Raw genomic sequence first — 21,217 nt, forward strand, 5'->3', positions numbered from 1 at the left:
CACTTCGCAAAATATCTTTATGAAGTCTTGACTAAACAAACAGCATGCAGAAGGCAATTATTATCCACTATTCATTAAGGCTCTAATTCTGCAAAGCAGCCAGCTCTTCACAGGATCAGACCCTATATGGCAACCAAGCATCTGTCATTAGACACATTCTGTTCTATATAGGTTCTTACACCATATTCATCACTGGAGTATCTGAGCACCTTCCGGTCATGCATTAATCAATGTGACTAACATGTCAAATGTTGTTTGTTCTCTCTTCCTCTCCCCAGGGAGGAGAAGGATGTGCAGTGATGTGTCATGGTTTGGTAGGGTTTTAGGTTCCCCCCCATCCTTCCATGTGGACACGGTGGGGAGGACCCATGGGGGAAAAAATAGTGGGTGCTAGCCACAGCTGTTTGGTAGCACCCCTGCTTAACTAATCAGCAGTGCCATGGAGCTTGTGGGAGAGCAGAGAGGGGGCAGGAAGAGGTGGAGCAAGGGCAGAGCGGGTGTGGAGCACCCCTGGGGAAAAATAAAAGTCAGTGCCTATGCTTATATGTCCAAATCATGCTATTAGGGCACTCACGTGAAAACAGCAGAAGTTGGTGTGGTACAAAATCATCACACCAGGGCTATGTCCACAATAGGAAAAAAATATATATTTTATCATGTTTTAGTTAACCTATGTTTAAATCTTAGTGTAGACAAGATCACTGTAGTTTTAATATGTTGGCTGATTGAGGTAATCCCTGGTGGATCCTATGGTTGACCTCAACCAGTTAAACATATTAAAACTACTATTTCCTTGGCTACACTAAGATTAGTTTTAGCTAATATGTTGAAATATAAGTATTCCTCATAAAGACAAGCCTTTAGTATCACAGACATCCATGTATGCAAACAATTGTAAAACCAGTGTTTGGTGGTACATGTTTTTGCCACTTTGCATCTAAAGAAGTAGGAATTATTACAATTTATTATTTGTCTTGCAGTAGCACCTACCACAGTCATGAACCAGGAAGTATTGTGCTCGGTGCTGTACAAACATAGAACAAAAAGATGGTTCCTGCCAAATTTTATTTAGCGCCAGTAGGGTAGAATTAAAGTAATTGGAGGACCTTTTTGTGAAGTACAGTCTTAGCTCTACATTTCCTAGATTTTTCATCTACAATATAATTTTTAACTCTCAATTTTTTTGAAAGTCAACGTGCATTCAAACCACTGACGTGTGTCTACAACCCGAACTTCAGTATTTTGTGTGGGAATGCATTATAAATAGCTTAACATCCTAGTTTCTAGCAGTGAGATAATCTTTGGTGAATTACCTGGTGAGAACAACTGTTTATTTCTTACTATTTTTTTTTAAAAAATATGTATTTACTGGACATGAAATAGGGGGTATCAATAATTATCCTGTTACAGCAATTACATGACTCAAGTATTACAACAGCGTTGGTTTGTAATTCAATTGACTACTTTCCTAAATCAAGGTTGCAGGTTTGGACCCTACCATCTGCCTGCGGACGCAATTTTATCCCCACGTTTTAAGGCTTTTCTCTTTTATTGAATACCAAACATCCACTGGTTTTGCACTGTGATGCTTTCTCAATTTATTTCTGTGCTGTTGGTGTATTTCCTGAATATCTGATATGGTATTTGATAGGAAGTGTTACTACCGTAATTTTAGAAGTCAGGTTTCCCTGGCAACAGTTGCTGACATCTCTAACTCAATCAAAATGTAAAGAATGCACCTCTCCAGAACAGTCATAAAAGACAGAGACCCACTGATATCATTGCAGTTAGGGAGCTTTTCAAACTCACCTCTAAAAATGCAGCAAGTTGAATTTTTAAGATTGATATCCTCAAGGCAGAGGGTCTTCTGGATCCCCTCCCTTGTCATGTGTGCAGAGTGATTGGGGTAAAGGAGGTAAAGGAAAGACTTTGGGGACTGACCCAGGGAAGATAAAGTGAGATTGGGCAATGTGGGGAGGGAGAAAGAGGAGAATGAAGGTTAGAGAAGAATTATGGAATAGAGAAAAAGATGGAGGAGCTCCAAGAAAAGGAAAAAGATAAGGGAAGGGATGGGAGCAGTATGAAAACTAGAGGGAAAGATGGGTCCCACTGGAAGAGGGAAAGAAATGGTAAAGAGTCAGGCAGACAAAGAAGATAGAAAATAAACAAAAAGGAAAAAAGAACAGAGAAAATGGAAAATTAGAGAGAAGGGAGTAAAGAAACATAAGGGGGATTAAAAAAAGATAGAGCACACTTTACGGTTATTAAAGATTACCTTTGCTTTAGAAAAGTTTCAGAGTAGCAGCCGTGTTGGTCTGTATCCGCAAAAAGAAAAGGAGTACTTGTGGCACCTTAGAGACTAACAAATTTATTTGAGCATAAGCTTTCATGAGCTAAAGCTCACTTCATCGGATGCATTCAGCGGGGAGATTTATATACACAGGGAACATGAAACAATGGGTGTTACCATACACACTGTAATGAGAGTGATCAGGTAAGGTGAGCTACTATCAGCAGGAAAGCGGGGCGGGGGGGGGAACCTTTTGTAGTGATAATCAAGGTGGGCCATTTCCAGCAGTTGACAAGAATGTCTGAGGAATGGGGGGGGGGGAAATAAACATGGGGAAATAGTTTTACTTTGTGTAATGACCCATCCTCTTCCAGTCTTTATTCAAGCCTAAGTTAATTGTATCCCGTTTGCAAATTAATTCCAATTCAGCAGTCTCTCATTGGAGTCTGTTTTTGAAGTTTTTTTTGTTGAAGAATTGCCACTTTTAGGTCTGTAATTGAGTCACCAAAGAGACTGAAGTGTTCTCCGACTGGTTTTTGAATGTTATAATTCTTGATGTCTGATTTGTGTCCTGGCTGACCCCTAGCCTCTCCCATTCAGTCAGGCACATCTGCCCTGTCCCGTGTCCCTGCACCCCCACTCTCATTCAGCCCCTGGCTCAATGCTGTCTCCCCACTAGCTCCCATGCCCTTGCCCCAATCTGTCCCCGCATTAGCCCTTCTGAACCCATCTGTGTGACACCCCCAGCAGCTCCGTCTGTCCTCTCCATATCCCATATCTCCTTCTCCTCACCTGGTCCCATGACCAGGGCGCTGCGAGGAAGGCAGCCTCTGCCCCCTCCCACTCTGTGGCTAGCTGTTCTGGCCCATGAGCCTGCTGCCCTCTCTTCTGGTGCCATCTGGTGGGCAAAAAGTGTAACTGCAGCTTCCCTTCGCCTCTCCATCAGAATCAACTATTCTGCGAGGGGAAAAAAATTCTGCAGGGGACATTAATTCTGCACTTTCACAGTGGCACAGACTTTCCCCAGGAGTAACTCACATGAGAGCTGCTACACAACTACACCGCGTTATACAACAATAGTCCTTTATGTCTTAGCCACCGTTAGCAAAGACAGAGAGGCGGACTAGTTGTAGGAACACGTTAAGGAATATTTTGTTCTTTTGATAGGTGGTTTTCTTTCTGTTGAAGGGAAAAAAAACTTGACAGATTTTAAAATTTCTTCTGAAGTTGTGAGGAGAAACATTTTCATATCAGAAATGACACTGAGCTGCAGCACTTTAACAACACCAGAGCACTGCAATTTAAGCCTTGCCATTTCTGGAAACAGACAGAGGTCGGGACTGGTTGTATTAGCATAGTGTTCATTGAAGTGCAGGAAACAATGCCAGAGACAGCTTTGCAAAAGACACTCTATATTTAAACCCTATCCTTCGATATGCTTTTAAATGTGTAAGGTTTCTTTAACAGGATTGCACATAATGTATCTCTCTGAGTTTCATTGGCAACATCCACGCCTGAGGATAGACTGATTTACTGTAGCTGTCGCCAACGACCTGCAGAGATTAGTCAGTTGCTAGAAAGATGTTCCTGGAGGCTCAGGACTTCTTTTTTGAAGTAATTCTGAAGCGACAACTAATGGGGTAGCTTTCCTACATTCTGCATCTCCAGCTAGGTGTAATGGGAGAACAGCCAGTCATAAGGGAAATCCAATTTTAGCATCATTTTTTAAACTTCATTAGCGGATGTCTTTGCAGTTCAAAATTCTCTAGGCCAAAATGCTGCTCTCAGTTACACCACTATAAGGCTGAATGAATGTCACTGTACTCAATGGATATACTCTGAATTTACACTGATCTGAGGCCAGAATTGGCCCTTGCTCATAGTTTATCTATGTGCTGCAGATGATAAATACAAACACAAACATCACAGCTATTTTGTATTCAGTTAAATGCATTAGACAGTGTGATACTCTGTACCTTGGTGGGACACCTTGCACCCCCATGTTCATCCTTATGATTGTGTGGTATCCAATGCAAAGTTGTCATGTCAGGTGTCTTCGGAAGGCTCATGATGCACTGAGCATTGTTGTTATAGTAATGTTATAGGTTGTAATTTCATGTATATAGTTATGAGGCTGAAAACGTGTCCTCATGGCTTAGGACAAGCCCAGGCAAAATTCTCCAGGATCAGAAGGGCAGTTCACACCTCACCAGGGCATCTATGGGACAAACGCAGCCCAGCCTCACAGGAACAAAGGACCCTGGCCTAGGCAGCAACAAAGGATCTGTTGGAATCTCGAGTGAGTCACCCCCGTTCCCTTAGTCAGTTTGGAACTATGATGAGATAATGCTCACCTGACTCTGAAGGGGGGGGGGGCAAAGCCAAGAGGGAAGAAAGGACATGATAAAAGGGAGAGATGTTTACCATGTTCTCTCTCTCCCACCTCCATCTACAGACACCACCACCAAGTGACGGCAGCACTGATCAAAGGGGAGAGCCTGGCTGAAGGGCAACCAGCCAGCCTGTGGTGAGAAGCATATAAATGTTAAGATCAGCTTAGAATGTGTTTTGCTTTTATTTCATTTGACGAAATCTGACTTGTTGTGCTTTGACCTATAATCACTTAAAACCTATCTTTTGTAGTTAATGAATGTGTTTGTTTATTCTATCTGAAGCAGTGTACTTGATTTGAAGCATGTCAGAAACTTCCCTTGGGATAACAAGTGTGGTACATTTATTTGTTAAATTGACAAACTCATATAAGCTTGCAGCATCCAGCGGGCATAACTGGACACTGCCAGATGGAATTTCCAAGGGTTGTGTCTGGGACCGGAGATATTGGCTAGTGTCATTCAGTTACACAATACAAGCAGCAGCTGGCCAAAAGTGCTCACTCACGTAGCTGGGAGCAGCTTACATGCTAGAGGCTGTGCGTGAACAGCCCGGGAGTGGGGGTTCTCAGAGCAGAGCAGGATAAGGCTGGCTCCCAGAGTCGAGGATTGGAGTGACCTAGCAGATCACCGGTCCAGATAAGACCGGTCACAGACAGCCACACACATTCCTGGAAAAAGATGGTATTTTCATCAAGCTTGTTTTTTTAATTCATACTAATAAACTAAACACTATTTAGCCCAGAGATTGTTTCACCAGTTCTGTACAAAGAGGAATAATCCCCATGCATGTTCCTACCAATAGCTGTTTATATATCCTATAATGTGCACACAGCTTCCACTTTACATTTCAGGTGACCGTTTCGTCGGATGGATGAGGCAATAGACAGAGCTCATGAAAACTCAGTTCTAATCTCTGCTCTATCCCTAACTTTCTGTGTGACATTGAAAAAGTCAATCACCTTGATGGCCCTGTTTTCCCTCCCACAATTTGTCTGTCTTACCTATTTAGATAGTAAACTCTGCGGAGTAGGGATGGTCTTTCTCTGTCTATCTCTTTATGCAGTGCCTAGCAGAATGAGGCTCGGACGTTGGTTGGTGCCCCTAAGCACTACTAGAACATTAATACTAGGCGAGACAAGCCAGAGAAATGAAATACTTCATTGTTGCTTTAAAAGACCAGTCAAAGTGTGTGACCAGTTCTTCTAAAGGCTATTTCTGGGGCTTAACATTCCTGACCCTAAAAATAATGGGAGGCAGTGTTGTCTAGTGGCTAGTACAGTGGTTTGTAACTCAGGAGACCTAGATGCTCTGCCTAGGTCTGTCACTGGCCTGCAGGGTAACCTTGGGCAAATCACTTCCCCTCCATGCCTCAGTTTCCTGATCTATAAAATGGGGATAACAACACCGACCTCCTTTGTAAAGCGCTTTGTGATCTACTAATGGAAAGTGTTATGTCAGAGAGATATTATAATTTACCTTTTAAAGAGGGCATTATAACTCGCTCTTCAAGGATTCTGTTTTTGCATAACTGTTTATGGAGATGTTACACACCAGAACAGATGTAGTTATGGAAGAGGATGAGTAGACCAGACCTGCATATCATGTGTGTTTCTGACAAAAAGTACTCAGCAATTCTCCGCATTGTTACATTCCATAGCTTTAGGCTCAGTCAACCACAAGGTCTTGCAACGTCACCATTTCCTTCTCCCTTCCCCACCAAACTGAATGGGGGACTGCCAGGCTGGGGCAATTTCAATCAGCAGATTAAGACTAAGTTATAGCTTAATACATTTTAAACACATCAGAATTCCCACTCTCTTCTTCACACCTTCTTCCATGTAAAGGTTTCTGTTTGGAATGCTTTGTGTTCCAATTAACTACCCTCATTAACGTAGTATCTATAGCCAGGTTAACTCCTCTCGAGAGCAGCCACACTGCGAAATAACACTTGAGCTCCACAGAGCTGATATGTTAGCAGCTTACAAATTGTGCTAACTGGACAAGTAGCCACCTCCAGTTAGATGAACCACCACACTCAAGGTAATAGTTTTTGGTGTGTGTGGATGGAACTCGAGCTGGAGCAACTCAAAAGATAATGGCTATAAAGACAAGCCCATAGGAACACAAGAACTGGGAAACCAAATCAGACCATTGGGCTATCGAATCAAATACTGCTGCCCATTGGTATCAGAGGCTTCAGAAGATGGTCCAAGAAATGATGGAGAAGAAATTTTCCTTCAGAAAAGTTTCCTCCCAAGCAGTTAGTGTTTGTCTTATTTCCTGAAACAAAGGTTTATATTCCTTATAATTTTTTTTGTCATGAAGTATTTATCTTCTCTCTTTCAGATCTGTCCATGAAGTTCGCTTCTTTTTTGACACCTGCCATTGTTAAATCTAAATAAAGAAACTGCACTGCTTCGTTTAAACCTTCATTGTATGAAATTAGGATCTTCAGTGCAAGTAGCATCTGTTTCAAGTGTACGCTCTGCATTTGATTTGGATTGTAAGCTCCTTGAGGCAAGGACAGCACAAAGCACATTGTAGTCACTCATAAAATAACATCCGGTCTCTCTTCCTCTGTACAGCACAGGGGGATAGGGTCCGTACTATACGGTGTTTAAAATACAGTATTTTAAAAGGCATTATAACATGGAGGAATCATTAACTAGCGGCCCTTTTCCAACAGTGCAGGGAACTGATAAAAATTCATTACCAGTTGCAAAGTTGTAGCCTAAAACATTTCCAAGCTGCACTTAGATATGCTGTTAAACTATATACTGCCATTGCAATTCTCTGGCATCAGAAGGCACTTGGCTTTCAGCCTTCTCACCTCAACATATTCAAAGGCAAGAATTTGGTATAACTGCAACAGTTTGTGTGATATTGGTTATATATCAGGGACCACATCCAACTCCCACTGAAGTCAGTGGAAATCCTTTCCTTGTAGACTGGGATACAGGAGATAAGGCAGTGGAGCCCCTGGTTACTTGTGCAGGAATGCTGGATGGCAGTAAACTGGTCCCTATGGAAAAATTCCGAGCAAACTATGCAAGCTGGTATGTGCAGTCTGAGCTTCTTGTCCCCTGCATGGGTGATCTCAGAGAGGGGAAAAATGTGGCCTAAAGTTTCTTCCATTGTAGACACGTTTCAAAAATTTTGCTCACTGAAAATGAGAGATTTTGAAGCACAGGAAACTAAGCACTTTCCCTATCTACAGCAGTTCATTACTGGTCTCTGTGAATCAGAGTTTAAGTTTCCACAACTGAAAAGCAAACACTCTACTTAACCTATAGATAATATTTTCTGGGCTGTCCTTACCTCAAACTAAACATTAAGGCCGTTTCAAGATTAAACATGCTGACATAAAAGTCTTGAAATATTACTTTTGCAAGAGTGTTATATTTCCTGGCTAAAGTATCCTTTTCAGCGTGGGAAATTATCCTGAAGTCACAAAAACAATCAATTTTCCTTAAAAGTCAGCCTTTAAAAAAAAACAAAAAAACCAACAGTATTTCAGACAACTCTTCTTGGCACATCACAAAACATTTTAATAGATTCTTCTATAACCTCCACAGAGTTGGATTTTTGTATCTGCCCACATAAAGCACGATTAAAGACAACAGGGCATTACATGGTTACAGGAGGGGGCTGTCCGCTAGGATGTTGCTGAAGGAGTGAGGACATTAGCAAATGGCATTAAAAATGTAAGCAGAATCTTTATTTGCATACATTTGAATTTAAACTTTATTCATTTCCCACTACGTTTTATTTGGATATTGCAAACACTCAGGCTTAATCCTTAAAACAAAAATTTTAAAAGATGTTAAGCTCAGTCAGTGTAAACAGCGAGTGAAAGCTACAGAGATCCACCATTCAGTATGTATGTATACTCAGCCCTTGATTAACACTAATAAAGGTCTGATACGCTGAGGGACCTGTGACAATATAAGGTCCAAATTTTCACAAACTACTAGGACTGAAAAGAAATGCTATAAAATTTCTTCTTTCTAGCCTTGTGCCACAATGTGCCTGGACAGCTTTTTCAGACCCTATCATTTTTCTTGACTCACCAAGAGCTCCTAGTAATTTCCTTCTCCTGACAACTGGTTGCTTCAAGTCAGTCCCTTCCAGAAGCTCAGTCAACAACATTCCCAGATTGTAGCCTTGTTTCCTAGAGTTGTTAGTCACAAATTCAATGGATTGTTGCAATGACACAGATATACATCTCGTAGATTCTGGGGAGAAGGACAGCTTGAGGAAAACATCCTGCTCCAACCTAATAGAAAGCAGGGATCTCAGAAACAAGAAAATCCCCACGTTCTCAGACTTGAAGAAAACTTTCAGAAACAAGAAAATTACTACAGAGAACTGATGAAAATCCTATGCCCAGTACCCAGACAGGTGCTGGGGGAGGGTAGAAGGGAGTGGATTATTTGGCAGGAAACCACTGGAGCAGCTTCTTCCATCTATAATCATACAAAACTTTCAGAAACAAGAAAATTACTACATAGAACAACAAAATCCTAACTAAATAAAATAATAAACAGTTTTTTGAGAAAAGTTTGCAAAATGAGTCACCAAGAACGAGAGACCAGCAGGAGATCTGACTCAGACCATGCGGCAGTGAGAAGGACCCAGGGAAAAGTGAAAGGGTAGAGCAGTCAAAGGGGCAGGGCCATCTTGCCAGTGCTGTCAGTGATGGCCTCTCTCAGATATGCATGTTGGAGGTCAGCGGGGATGCCCAACCTACAACATGCCTCTAGGCAGTCATGGTCGTCCCTCCGCATCCACCTCTGAGGGAGGCCACGCCTCCTCGCAGTCTGGTCTGCCAGAGGATGCTCAAAACAAAGAGAGAGGGAATTAGCAGTACTCAACATGTCCCGGCCTTCAAGCAGGGAGGGGCAGCAAACAGTCTGGGTTCTGGCCTGTGGTTATAAACCCATCCCTCACTCAGGGCAGGGCAGCAAACAGCCGGGACTCTGGCCTTCAGTCAGGCAGAGCTGTAGAAAGTATAAGCCCTGCCTCAAGCAGCATGGGGCAGTAAACAATCAGGACTCTGACCTACGATTAGGGTGGAGCACCTGCAGTCTATGATCCCAAGCCCTCGGTCAGGGCAGGGCAGCAAGGCTTAGGCAGGGGTAAAGCACCCAAACACAGTGTAGTGGGCTCAGGCAGGAGTTACAGTCTAGTGTCCTAGCTCAGCAGACTGTAGGCTGATGCAGGCCTCCTGGGCTAAGGACGGGGAGTACTGCTACGCCAGGGGTGGGATGGCAGGGGGGACATAGGCCCACCCAGCTCCACCATGTCCCAGCCCAGGGCCCTAACAGTAGCGGAGCGGTCTGCCACTAGTCAGCGGGGATCCGCCGGCAACACACTGACCTTCTATCAGGCCAGCTCTTAACCAGACTGTTGCCTAGTTTCCCTGGGCTTCTTCCTACTCTCCCCGTTGGGCCTACCTGCTCCCAGGAGTCATCCTGTGTCTCCCCAGGATATACCGCCAAGGGTAACAGTAACAGCTCCTCGGCAGTGGGAGTGGCAGCAGTCTCAGAAAGCTCATGCAGGCCCTCAGAGCAGCCACGGCTCTCCTCAGCATCTCACTCCAACAGCAGGGAAGACATATGTGTCTCCCTCCGCAGTTCCCTCCCAACTGAGCTGCCGGGCCGGCCTTTTATACTTCCCCTTCCTGTCCTGCCCCTCTGCTTCCGGTATGCGGGTCCTCCTGGCTCCACCTACCAGGTGGCTTGTGACGTTTCCTCCACATCCGCCTCTGAAGGAGGCCATGCCTCCTCACTACAATACCCCTCCTATATATGCTATTACTTGTTTTGGACAGTAACAGACTGTTCTGGTTATATAAGGAAATTGTTTTTTCAAAAAGTTGGTACTACAAATAGATGAATACAAAACAGACCTCTGTGAATATTCCTTCCTTCACAAATAACATAGGTTTATGTCATCAATGTCTGGTACTTGCCTCTCCCACCTTAGAAAATATTTACAAGGGGGTGCAGGGGGTTGGAGCCAGGGATCTCTAGACCTCTTAGCAGCCGCTAAAATCCACAGATCCATGTGGAAAGGACAGGCAAGCTTTATCTACATGGGATATCGCTCAATAACAGAGTTTGTAATCCCAACGCCAGAAGCACATCATCAAAATAGTCAACAACCGACGTTTCTCTATTTTGCACAGTTTTTAGCGCCTCCTTCAGAAGAAATCAATGGATTTACTAGGCAAACAAATTTTTGAAACATTAATTCAATTCTGACAATATTTTTTAAAAGCAAGAGCCATTAGATTTTCATTGGGCAGAGAAAAAAATTAAATCTGATGCCAGACAATTAGTATTCATTCTACTCAGAGCATGTTTTTGTTTTCGTACCATATACACATATTGTTTCAGTCCAGCAACTCATGCCTGTGAGAAAAGAGAATCACAGATGTGGACATGAAATAATTAAGGCCCCAATTCAGCAAGCCACTGGAAGTATGTGCCTATTTTTGAGCACTCAGGTAGTCCCACTGAAGTCAATAGGATTAGTCACATACTTTAAAGTTAGGCACATGCTTACATACTTGCTGAATACAGTCTAAAATACTTACAGACCCAGAGTTAAACTAGAGTATAAAAATCAAGAAAAAAGGTATTCTTCTATGGCTGTGTACATCTAACTTTAAAATAGAAGCATGAATGTTACACTAGATACAGTATTTATATATAAAGAGTACATAGTGTTCAAATGACAGTACATCCAGTATGTGTGAATGCATATTATGAATATATAAAAGGAACTTAAATAAAGCAACTGTGTAAAGCCATAAAAATTCTAATACGAACTAAATTATCATTCTGTAGAAACACACAAAAAACCCCTATGTTGTAATTAATATTTATTTCAATTTGATGAAAAGCCATAGTGGTACATATTGCCTTTTGAAGGGCATCATACAATAGCATCTTTTAAACAGAAATGGAAACCAATGCTTCTTGTAGGTAAAGAATTCAATAAGAATTTTCATTATGTATTTTCATATAAAACTCCTCAAGCTTTTTATGATAACATAGTGACTGCCAGTGAAAATGAGGTAGGATCAGCAGCTAAAATAGGGAAAGAACAAGTTAAAACTTACTTAGATAAGTAAGACGGCTTCAAGTCATCTGGGCCTAATGACAGACATCCTAGAATACTCAAGGAGCTGACTGAGGAGATATCTCAGCCATTAGCGATTATCTTTGAAATGTCATGGAACACTGGGGGTGGGAGGGGGGAGGCGGGAACGATTCCAGAGCACTGGAAAATGGCAAATATAGTGCCAATCTATAAAAAGGGAACAACAAACTGGGGAATTACAGACCAGTCATCTTAACTTCAGTACCTCGAAAAATAATGGAGCAAATAATTAAGTAATTTGCAAACACCTAGAAGATAATAAGGTGCTAAGTAAGAATCAGCATGGATTTGTCAAGAACAAATCACGTCAAACCAACCTAACAGGTTTCTTTGACAGGGTAACAGGCCTTGTGGATGTGATAGATAGTAGATGTGGTAGAACTTTACTTTAGTAAGGCTTTTGATACTGTCTTACATGACCTTCTCATAAACAAACTAGGGAAATACAACCTAGATAGAGCTACTATAAGGTGGATGCATAACTGATTGGAAAACCATTCCCAGAGAGTAGTTATCAGTGGTTCACAGTCAGGCTGGAAGGATATATCCAGTGGGGTCCTGAAAGGATCAGTTCTGGGTTGGATTCTGTTCAATACCTTCATCAATGATTTAGATAATGGCAGAGGGAGTACACTTCTAAAGTTTGTGGACGATGTCAAGCTGGGAGGGGTTGCAAGTGCTTTGGAAGATAGGATTAAAACTCTGTTGCAAAAAAAGAAAACATCATTCTGGGATATACTACCAGTAGTGTTGTAAGCAAGACACGAGCAGTAATTCTTCCACTCTACTTTGCGCTGATTCGGCCTCAGCTGGAGTATTGTGTCCAGTTCTGGGCGCCACATTTCAGCAATGATGTGGACAAATTGGAGAAAGTCCAGAGAAGAGGAAAAAAAATTATTAGAAGTCTAGAAAACATGACCTATGAGGGAAGTTTGAAACAATTGGGGTTGTTTAGTTTAGAAAGGAAAAGACTGACAGGGGACATAACAGTTTTCAAGTACATAGAAGGTTGTTACAAGGAGGAGGGAGGTAAATTGTTCTCCTTAACCTCTGAGGATAGGACAAGAAGCAATGGGCTTAAATTGCAGCAAGGGAGGTTTAGGTTGGACATTAGGAAAAACCGTGGGCAGAGGGTGGACCCCACCCTTTGGGGAGGCTAGCCCTGCAACCCCACCCCCTTCTGCACAAGGCCCCACCCCCCCACAGCAGGAGCACTTAGCCCCCCTATCTCCCCCTTCCCACAGCCAGAGAAGGCCTGGGACAGCTCCAGTCCCGGGCCGACTCAAGCCACCCAGTAGCCCCAGCCCGGAGAATGGAATGGAAAACACCAGACGCCTGCCTCCTCAGCAGAAGATTGCTGATCTTTTTATATGTGCAATGGAGGTTCCGGAGCGGCTGAGGAGGTAGTATCTGCTACTCAGCTTCCCAGGTTCATTGGTAATCTCTCTGGAGCTCAGGGAGATTACTGATGAACCCAGGAAGCTTTATAGCAGATACCACTGCCCCGGAATCTGCATAGCACATAATAATAAGCGAAAAACAGCAACCCAGCGTGCCACGGCACTGGCTCCAGCCAGGGATGATAGAACCGCCCCGGCCTATTGTACCCACCGCCCATGGGAAAAACTTCCTGTCAGTGTAGTTAAGCACTGGAATAAATTGCCTAGGGAGGTCATGGAATCTCCATCATTGGAGATTTTTAAAAGCAGTTTAGACAAATCCAAGTCAGGGATAGTCTACATAATGTATAGTCCTACCGTGAGTGCAGAGGACTGGACTAGATGACCTCTCAAGGTCCCTTCCAGTCATACGATTCTATGATTTTATGTATTTAAGCAAATTGTTTTATGTGCCCCAGCAAAGAAAAAAAAAAAAAAAAACAAGCCAAAACTAGTTTAAGAAGTCTTTTATTCACTGTTTTTTCTTTGTGAAATTTAAAAGAATATGTATTTTAGAATAAGTTTACTCTTCATTAGGGACAATCACATAAGAAAATATAACACAAGATCCGAAACCATATGCAGCTTTTTCAACTTACTGCATAAGATTTTTAATACTTGAAAGGGTGCCGAAAAGTTTGAGATCTCCCTAGAAAGTGATGCACCTGCTGTTTAATTAATGAATGCACACAGTTTGCAAATCTGGCCTTCATTGCCCTGATCCTGAGAGAAATATCTGATGTGGTCCCTGTCCCAGAAAAATGGAGTAAAGATTGAGTGTCCTTTCCCTTTCCTTTTAATGTCAAGAGCTGGGAGGAAGGAGTGTGTGCACACGGTCTTATCACTTCCAGTTCTTTTCTACTTTTGCTACCAGTTCCTTCCTTTCTTTTAAAACCCACTTGATTTTTCCTCTTCACTGCATCAATGGCTGTGTTCATTTGAAGATGGAGAAGAAATTATTTACAGGATAAGGCCCTTTTAAGGGAGGAGTTATATTAAATGGGGAGAGTGCTACAGCTTTGGTGAGGGAAAGGACATATTATAGACTGTTCAAAGCCATTCCATTTCTTGCATACGTTACAGATTTAATTGCTTCATTACTTGAACTGTTCATTCTCACCGTCATCTTTTGGAGTTAAAAGCCACATATGCTCGGTCTTTTGCACATGGTCTGGATGGAAGATTGTTTTCACCACCGTTCACTCCCATTGTGGAAAGCACCACCAAGAAGCGCACAGGAGCTTCTGTAGGAATTAAGGTGGACGCTGCTGTGTTGGTTCAATTTATCTCCCTCCGACAACATCTGGGCAATAGGTTTTCTCCTTCTTTTAAATAGCGGCGAGGGGGAAACCGAGGGAAAAACAAGGCCCAACATTTCTACCTCCGCAGCAAAATCTTAGGGGTTCTTTAAAGTCTCATTCTATTGCTATAAATTCGGTGGTGAATCCTGGTCATGTGCCACCTGAGGCATATCATGCATACGCTAAGAAGAAGTGACCAGTTCTTTGGGAGAGTATTAGAGAAACTATAGTGCCCCAAAGGAATTAAGTGAAAATTTGTCCAATATTTTCTCCACCTAATTTCACCGAACCCTTTTAGGACCTGTCTTGAATGCTGAAATTGTAGCATTCCGATTATGATCTTGCTGCTCCTCCACTTCAACACAGCCATGATTTCAGCAGCTGAGCACAAACATAGCCAGACTAATGTTTCATCTCATTTCAAAGTAGAGATGCAAGCATTCAGATGATACAGTGCACGCTGGTTATTTGGGATGCACTTAACTATTAGCACTCTACTTCAGCAGGAAGTTTCCCAGAGAACCAATTTAAGCCCAGGGAAACAATGACTGCTTCTTAATGGGGACAGTAATTCAGGCTGGCTAAATTCACACACTGTCCTGCATGATTTTCCTATGGCTAGTCTATACTGGAAACGTGTGCGCATGCGCACACACAAAACTTTCTTGACCTTGGCCAGTGAAAAGGAACCGGTACTCTAGTAACCCAGTCCTGAGAATTTTGAGTAAAGTATACTGATGAGCTGTGCACTTAAACGATCATGCATTTAAAACAACAAAAAATTTAACTGTCCAGAAATGTTCTTCTCTTATTAAAATTTGGCTTTTTCTTTTTTAAACTTTCCCCTATTATAAATAGTAACAATGTAAGTTAAGAAGAAAAAAGATAAAGGAGAAGAGCCTAAATAGTAAACTACTTATAAAAAACAATTATGGAATACATGGACAGAATCCCACAGTTGATTAGGATACATAAGATGCCACTGGTTACTTTAAAAAACACAAATCAAAAATACAAAGGAATACTGGAGAATTGTTGCAATAAGATGACTGGAGTTTAGGAAGAGAACCTCACATTTAAAAGATGACCTTGTAAGGAAAGTAGGATTCCAACTGTGCAAAAGTATGAAACAGCGATAAATTATATAACCCTTGGCAAGGACATGGAAGCAGCTGTGGAAAAGGTGCATGTCCAATGCATGCAGAGACTGACAAGTCTGGCACATTACTGTGTGCTAGAGATGATGAGACTGTGCTCAATGTGATAGTATTCAGCTTCAAAAACAAACCACACTTTTCCAATCAAGCCTTTTCCCGGTATTAAAAATTACATAGTGCATATGTATTGCATATCATCTCTACATATGTGGCATGCTGCAGACCCATACAATACATTTAGCATGCAATTCTGACTACCTCACCTGTTCTCTGACGACGAACACATCTCATCTGTGTTCTTGGGTACTTCTTATGTCAATCTTCCCAAATCATCCCTAACCAATGCCCTGAATAGTTGTGCTATTCAGCTCTGGAAAAGAGGCAGCTCTTCTAGACATAAAGTGAGTTTAAAGTCTGCCATCCCTGGGCCTTAAGTGTTTAAAAGAAAATTGGAATTACCATTGGGCAGAAAGATTCCAAGGTTCCCAATGGGACTGAGCACTCATTTCCAGCCCTGGAAAGTTCCAAGATATTGGACTTTAAGGTCATGAGAATTTTTATGTCTAGAAAAAGTTTTTAGATCCTTTTTACAGATCTCAGCACCTTCCTCTGGTCCCCATTCAACAGGACTCATAGTAGCTAAGACTCTACCTGGTCTTTACAAATAGAGGGATACAAGGAGTAGTCCCAAAATATTTTTAATAACTTTCTAAAGCATCCCTGAAGTAGCTATTCTGAGCTGTGACATTGACATTGTGAGCTGCACCTGTGCCAGGTGTAGCCTGCCCCCCTAAGTGTACAAGAGAAATGTGACAGCAGCAAGACACTAGGGACCAGGACTGCTGGGAGATATAAGGGTAGCCTGTGTTCAGAGAGGGGAATCTCTGCAGGGAGAGGAGACCTGGAAGGCAGTGCTCCATTAAAGAACATGAGAACAAATAGGAAAAGAGTGAAGAGACCAAGTTGAGCACACAGGTAGAGGCACAGGGAAAGAGATAGGGTAGTCTGAGTTATGGGACAGATAGCCCAACATTGAAGGTCAGTTCCCTCTATGCTACCACCTTGTGAGGGGTACTATGGACAAGTGTTTGGAATGCTGTGCATACCTCATTCATGGCTTCACTGACTGATACAGTCCTGTCAAGCTTGCTCTTTACACGAACACCTTCTAGGTGCCGCTCCCTACTGTAGATGTTGGGCACCCTGCAGCTATTTTAAAATAGGAACGCACTCTTTCTTCCTTCCTTCCCAGTTTGAAGAGCAAACGATTAGCTTATAGCTTTTTATCTGTGGGACAGAGGGGATGAAGGAATGAGGAACTTGCTGAGGGAAAACTAAGCAGAAGTTTTTCATTTAGTTCTGCAAGTGAGAAAGTCTTTATGGTTGTTCATTCCTCTGGTGGGGGTGAGTCCCAGAGTTCAGGCCTCACCCCCTGAGAAAGTTCTGACTGCTGCCCTCACAAACCTCTCCCTGTGTCCTGACCATGTGTCACAAGGAAACAAAAGTTTTATGGGAAGTCAAATTTGTAGGGAGAAGGCATTCTCTCAGGTAGCAAGGTCACTCTTATGCAGGGCTTGAACCAAACTCTGTACTCCTTAGACAGCCCATGGCAAGATACTTTGTCTACATACCTCTTCACAAGCCCTCAAAGATGACTCAGGAAAATGCCTGATTAGACACACACACTCTCTCTCTCTCTCTGCTTTCTATGTAGATTTTGCTTAGCACTTCGAGTCTCATCCAAAGCCCACATAAGTCAGTGGGAGCCTTTCCACTGATTGTAATAGGCTTTGGAACAGGCTCTTCATTACCACAATGATGAGTACATTGGTAATGCCTGCAGCAAATTAGACACAATCAAACTAACTCAAAGGCAGAAGAAAATATGTCACTCTGCTGAACTTAAGAATATTTAGAAAGCTTAAAAAGAATACTGAGAAAAGTGGTAAACACCAAGCAAACAGATGAGACAAATGTGTGAGACAGTTATTGCACTATGTACATATGTTACCTAACAATAGAAAAGGAGATTTTCAGTTCCAGTCCTTTCCTCCAAAACAACTCCCTGCAGATATAACAACTAGACTGGCAGACTCTATTCTTGTTGGCTATTGGAAAAAAACCCAGAAAGATATCCCCAGGATATGTGAACAAAGTGAAAGCTTACCATTAAATTCTACAGGACCACTGGGATAACACTAATTAGGCTTTTACAAGAGCCTAGGAAGACTAGGATAGACAATTTAAAAAAAACAGGGCTTTAATCCAAGTCTTTGATCACTCAAGAGATGTACACTGAAAGGTGATTGTTTGCTATTTCATTTGGTTTCCTTTGGAGATAAAGCAGAAAAAATGCTAACTACCTCGCCTGTTGTAGACAGAACTGGGAAAATTACTGATTTTTTGGGGTCACTGGATAGTTCTAGAAAAATCTAAAAAAAAAAAAAAAAAGATGTGGTTGGGGTGGAAGAAGGAGGAAGAGGTGGTGCCACCTCCCTTATAAACCTATGGCCCAGTGATTAGCACTCACCTGGGATGTGGGAGACCCAGGTTGTTTCCTACTCTGCTAATGTGAAGCAGGGAACCCACCCCTGCATAGGAGAATGCATGAACTGCTGGGCTGTGGGGTATTCTGTAGCAGGTCTCAATCTCTCCCATTGAAGCTGATCCAGTTTGTAGAAATATTTCAATAGTCATTGGAGCAGGGACTTGAACTTGATCTCTCACCTCCCAAATAGATACCCTAACCACTGGGTAGCTTGGGATGGGTGTCTTGGTCTCTCCTGGTGAAGCTCTTCTACTTGTATAAAATACTTGAATATTCACTGGTCCCGAAAGGGAGAATGACTCTGTATCTGGTGGGTAGGGTGCTCATCTGTGAGACTCATCACAGGGACAATTTTCCAAGGGAAGTGGTGAATTCAATCAATCACTTGGAGTCTTTAAATCAAGGTTTAATGTGTGTAAATAAAAGATACTGGGCTTGATAGTGTTCACTTGCATAGGAAGGAAGAGTAACTTCCTGCACTTCGGGAATAGTCTGATGATACTCTATGCCCTACGTTATATGACAGAAGGGCAGACCAGAAGATCATAGTGGTACCCTTTGGCCTTAAAATGGTGGCCTTCTGTAACTGTAACAATGGCCAATCCATCCCACTTAGCTGACAGCTGCCAATCAATCATTAATCCTTCAGGCAACATGAAGCAAGAGATCTCTCAGTGATCACTTCCTTACTAAACTGCACATCCCCAGTACCCACTACAACAAGAGGGCTGGTGACCCTCTGCTAACTTCTTCTAAGTAGGGTCAATAATACTCATCTTCAGGCTGTTACTGTGCTACCCCTTCTTCCAGAAGGAAAGTGTGGTGGGATAGTTCTTTCCACATGGAAAGAACTTATGATAGTAGTGCTTTCCAATGGTCTCCAACAACTTCAGGCTGTAAGTCAGTAGGGGTCTGATCTAAATACAACTCAAATCAACTGAAAGGCTCCCATTGACTTCAACAGGCTTTAGATCAGGCCCCAGTTGAGCAACTTAAATCCTTCATGGTGGGTCACTTTGTCACCAACACAGTTGCTACCAGGGGCCTCACAGGTCAAAACCCAGTACTACATTGGCCTAAAGCCTCCATCCAAGCCACTGGCGCTGATTAGGAACCTCAGGCAATACATTGGGACAATAGGTGAATCCCTTCTGTCCCAAAAAGAGCACAACAGGTAACTATAATCTCAATATATTTGCAGACAGAAATTATGAAATTTTACCAATATGGAGATATGCGCATCTCTATGCAGAAAGAAAGAGTCTGAGATATTGTGTTCCTTACTGTTTATTTGCATAAGCAGTTCAGCTAAACTGAAATTTTCATCATGGTATTTATTATATGACAACTCATTCAAAGCAATGCTGACCAGGGCCTCAGTGAAATTCCACTGACAGACCAATCCATGTAATAAGGACTACAGTGGGATCATTTCTATTTCAAGAAATCTCTTAAGAACTCAAAGTAAAAGTGCCATTCCACATTTTTGCATCTTTCAAACTGGCATGGAATTCTGTTTCCATTTTCCAGTATGTGAATTTGAGTAACAGCTACAGAAAGAAAATGAAATATTTCCCCTTCCAGGAACATTTTGCAAAATTTAAACTTAAAATTTGTATTGCAAATGTAGTATCAAAAATGTATCTTGCAAGGTCTTTCAAGAGTACAATGAGGAGTCTACATTAGTGACAGATCCATTTACTGTGTGCAGTGCAGAATATAAGTGAGAAAATAATAAATGCTGGACACTGTGTGTGTGCATGCGCATGTATCTTAGCACAAGAAAAAGATAGAAAGGGATGATTTTCTTTGCCTTGCAATTTGTCATCCTCAATGCACAAGGCTGTAAATTTACACAGCAAGGCAAGACAATCCCATCCCACTCCAATCTTAAGATGTCTCAATCATTCAGTCTTTTTCCTTGACCTGACATCACTTATCTTCACAATTCACAGTGGATTCTTCAGAATGCTCAGTCTTTAATTTTTTAAGAGATGGCTCTACTGCAAGAAGCGACATGCAATGCTCCAAGGACTGTGCAATTTCATCAATTGTCCATTTGTCTTCATGAAGTGCATGCTCCTCTAGTGTAAATGGTCCTTGTTTGGTCCGGGTCAGCTCTTGCACATTGGCACAGGAAGAGAGTTCTACAGCATAAAAAGGAGAAAGCCGCCAGAAAAGGTGAATATTCAAGTTAAAAACTATGGATGTTGTTCAAAACCCCTACTGAGCTAATTTTTTTCATTTTTTTAGTTGGAGAAAAGGGGCTCCTCTTCAGATTCTCAGCTCACTTACATCAAGGTAAATCTGGAACAAGTTCAACAGGTTTACTTCAGAGTAAAGGAGATCAGAATCTGAATGAAGGTCTTCAGGAGATTTTGCAAATTCATATCAAAATACAAAAAGAAAATTAGTAATGTACGTTAAAACAGATCCAGGGTAAAATTTTCAAAGGTGACTTTGGAGCTTAAGTTCCACTTTTAAAAGCCTCAATCCCTTTTAAAAATAAGGCCTAGGCATTTTCTAAAATTTTACTTTATATCACTTACTAGAACAGTATAAAATGAGGAACAATCTATGATAAATATGATAAATGCAATAATTAATCACCCTGAGACCAAAGAGATTCTGAATCAGGTTCACAAGGATACAGCACAGATAGAGTTGGGCTTTGGACACAGGATAAAGAACAGTCTCTGAAATATACTCTTAATCTCCTGAGGTGTGGGAGAATTTCAAAATGATTTTGAAATGCAATCAAAAGGAGAAATTTGGGGGAGGGATCAGGTCTCTGTATTTGTCCTTTAAAGGATCAAGCACACACTGGTAATGGGAAAAATAAATAAAATCACAGGGCCTTGCATTTTTTTTTCTGCCCAACACTTTCACCTTCTCCATTTTTATTCTCTCCCTTGTGAT

General features: G+C 41.9%; 1 protein-coding gene across 1 annotated transcript in view; it reads right to left on the bottom strand.

Annotated features, from left to right (window-relative positions):
• Positions 1–19,569: 19,569 nt before the first annotated feature.
• TRUB1 (TruB pseudouridine synthase family member 1) overlaps positions 19,570–21,217 on the bottom strand; it is a 43,807-nt gene continuing 42,159 nt past the window's right edge. Inside the window, exon 8 of the mRNA XM_007056324.4 lies at positions 19,570–20,445. Coding sequence (XP_007056386.1) covers positions 20,231–20,445 — 215 coding nt within the window. The 3' untranslated portion in view covers positions 19,570–20,230. The remainder of the gene's footprint in view (positions 20,446–21,217) is intronic.

Source organism: Chelonia mydas, chromosome 7 (assembly GCF_015237465.2).
Source record: "Chelonia mydas isolate rCheMyd1 chromosome 7, rCheMyd1.pri.v2, whole genome shotgun sequence".
Classification (NCBI taxonomy): domain Eukaryota; kingdom Metazoa; phylum Chordata; order Testudines; family Cheloniidae; genus Chelonia; species Chelonia mydas.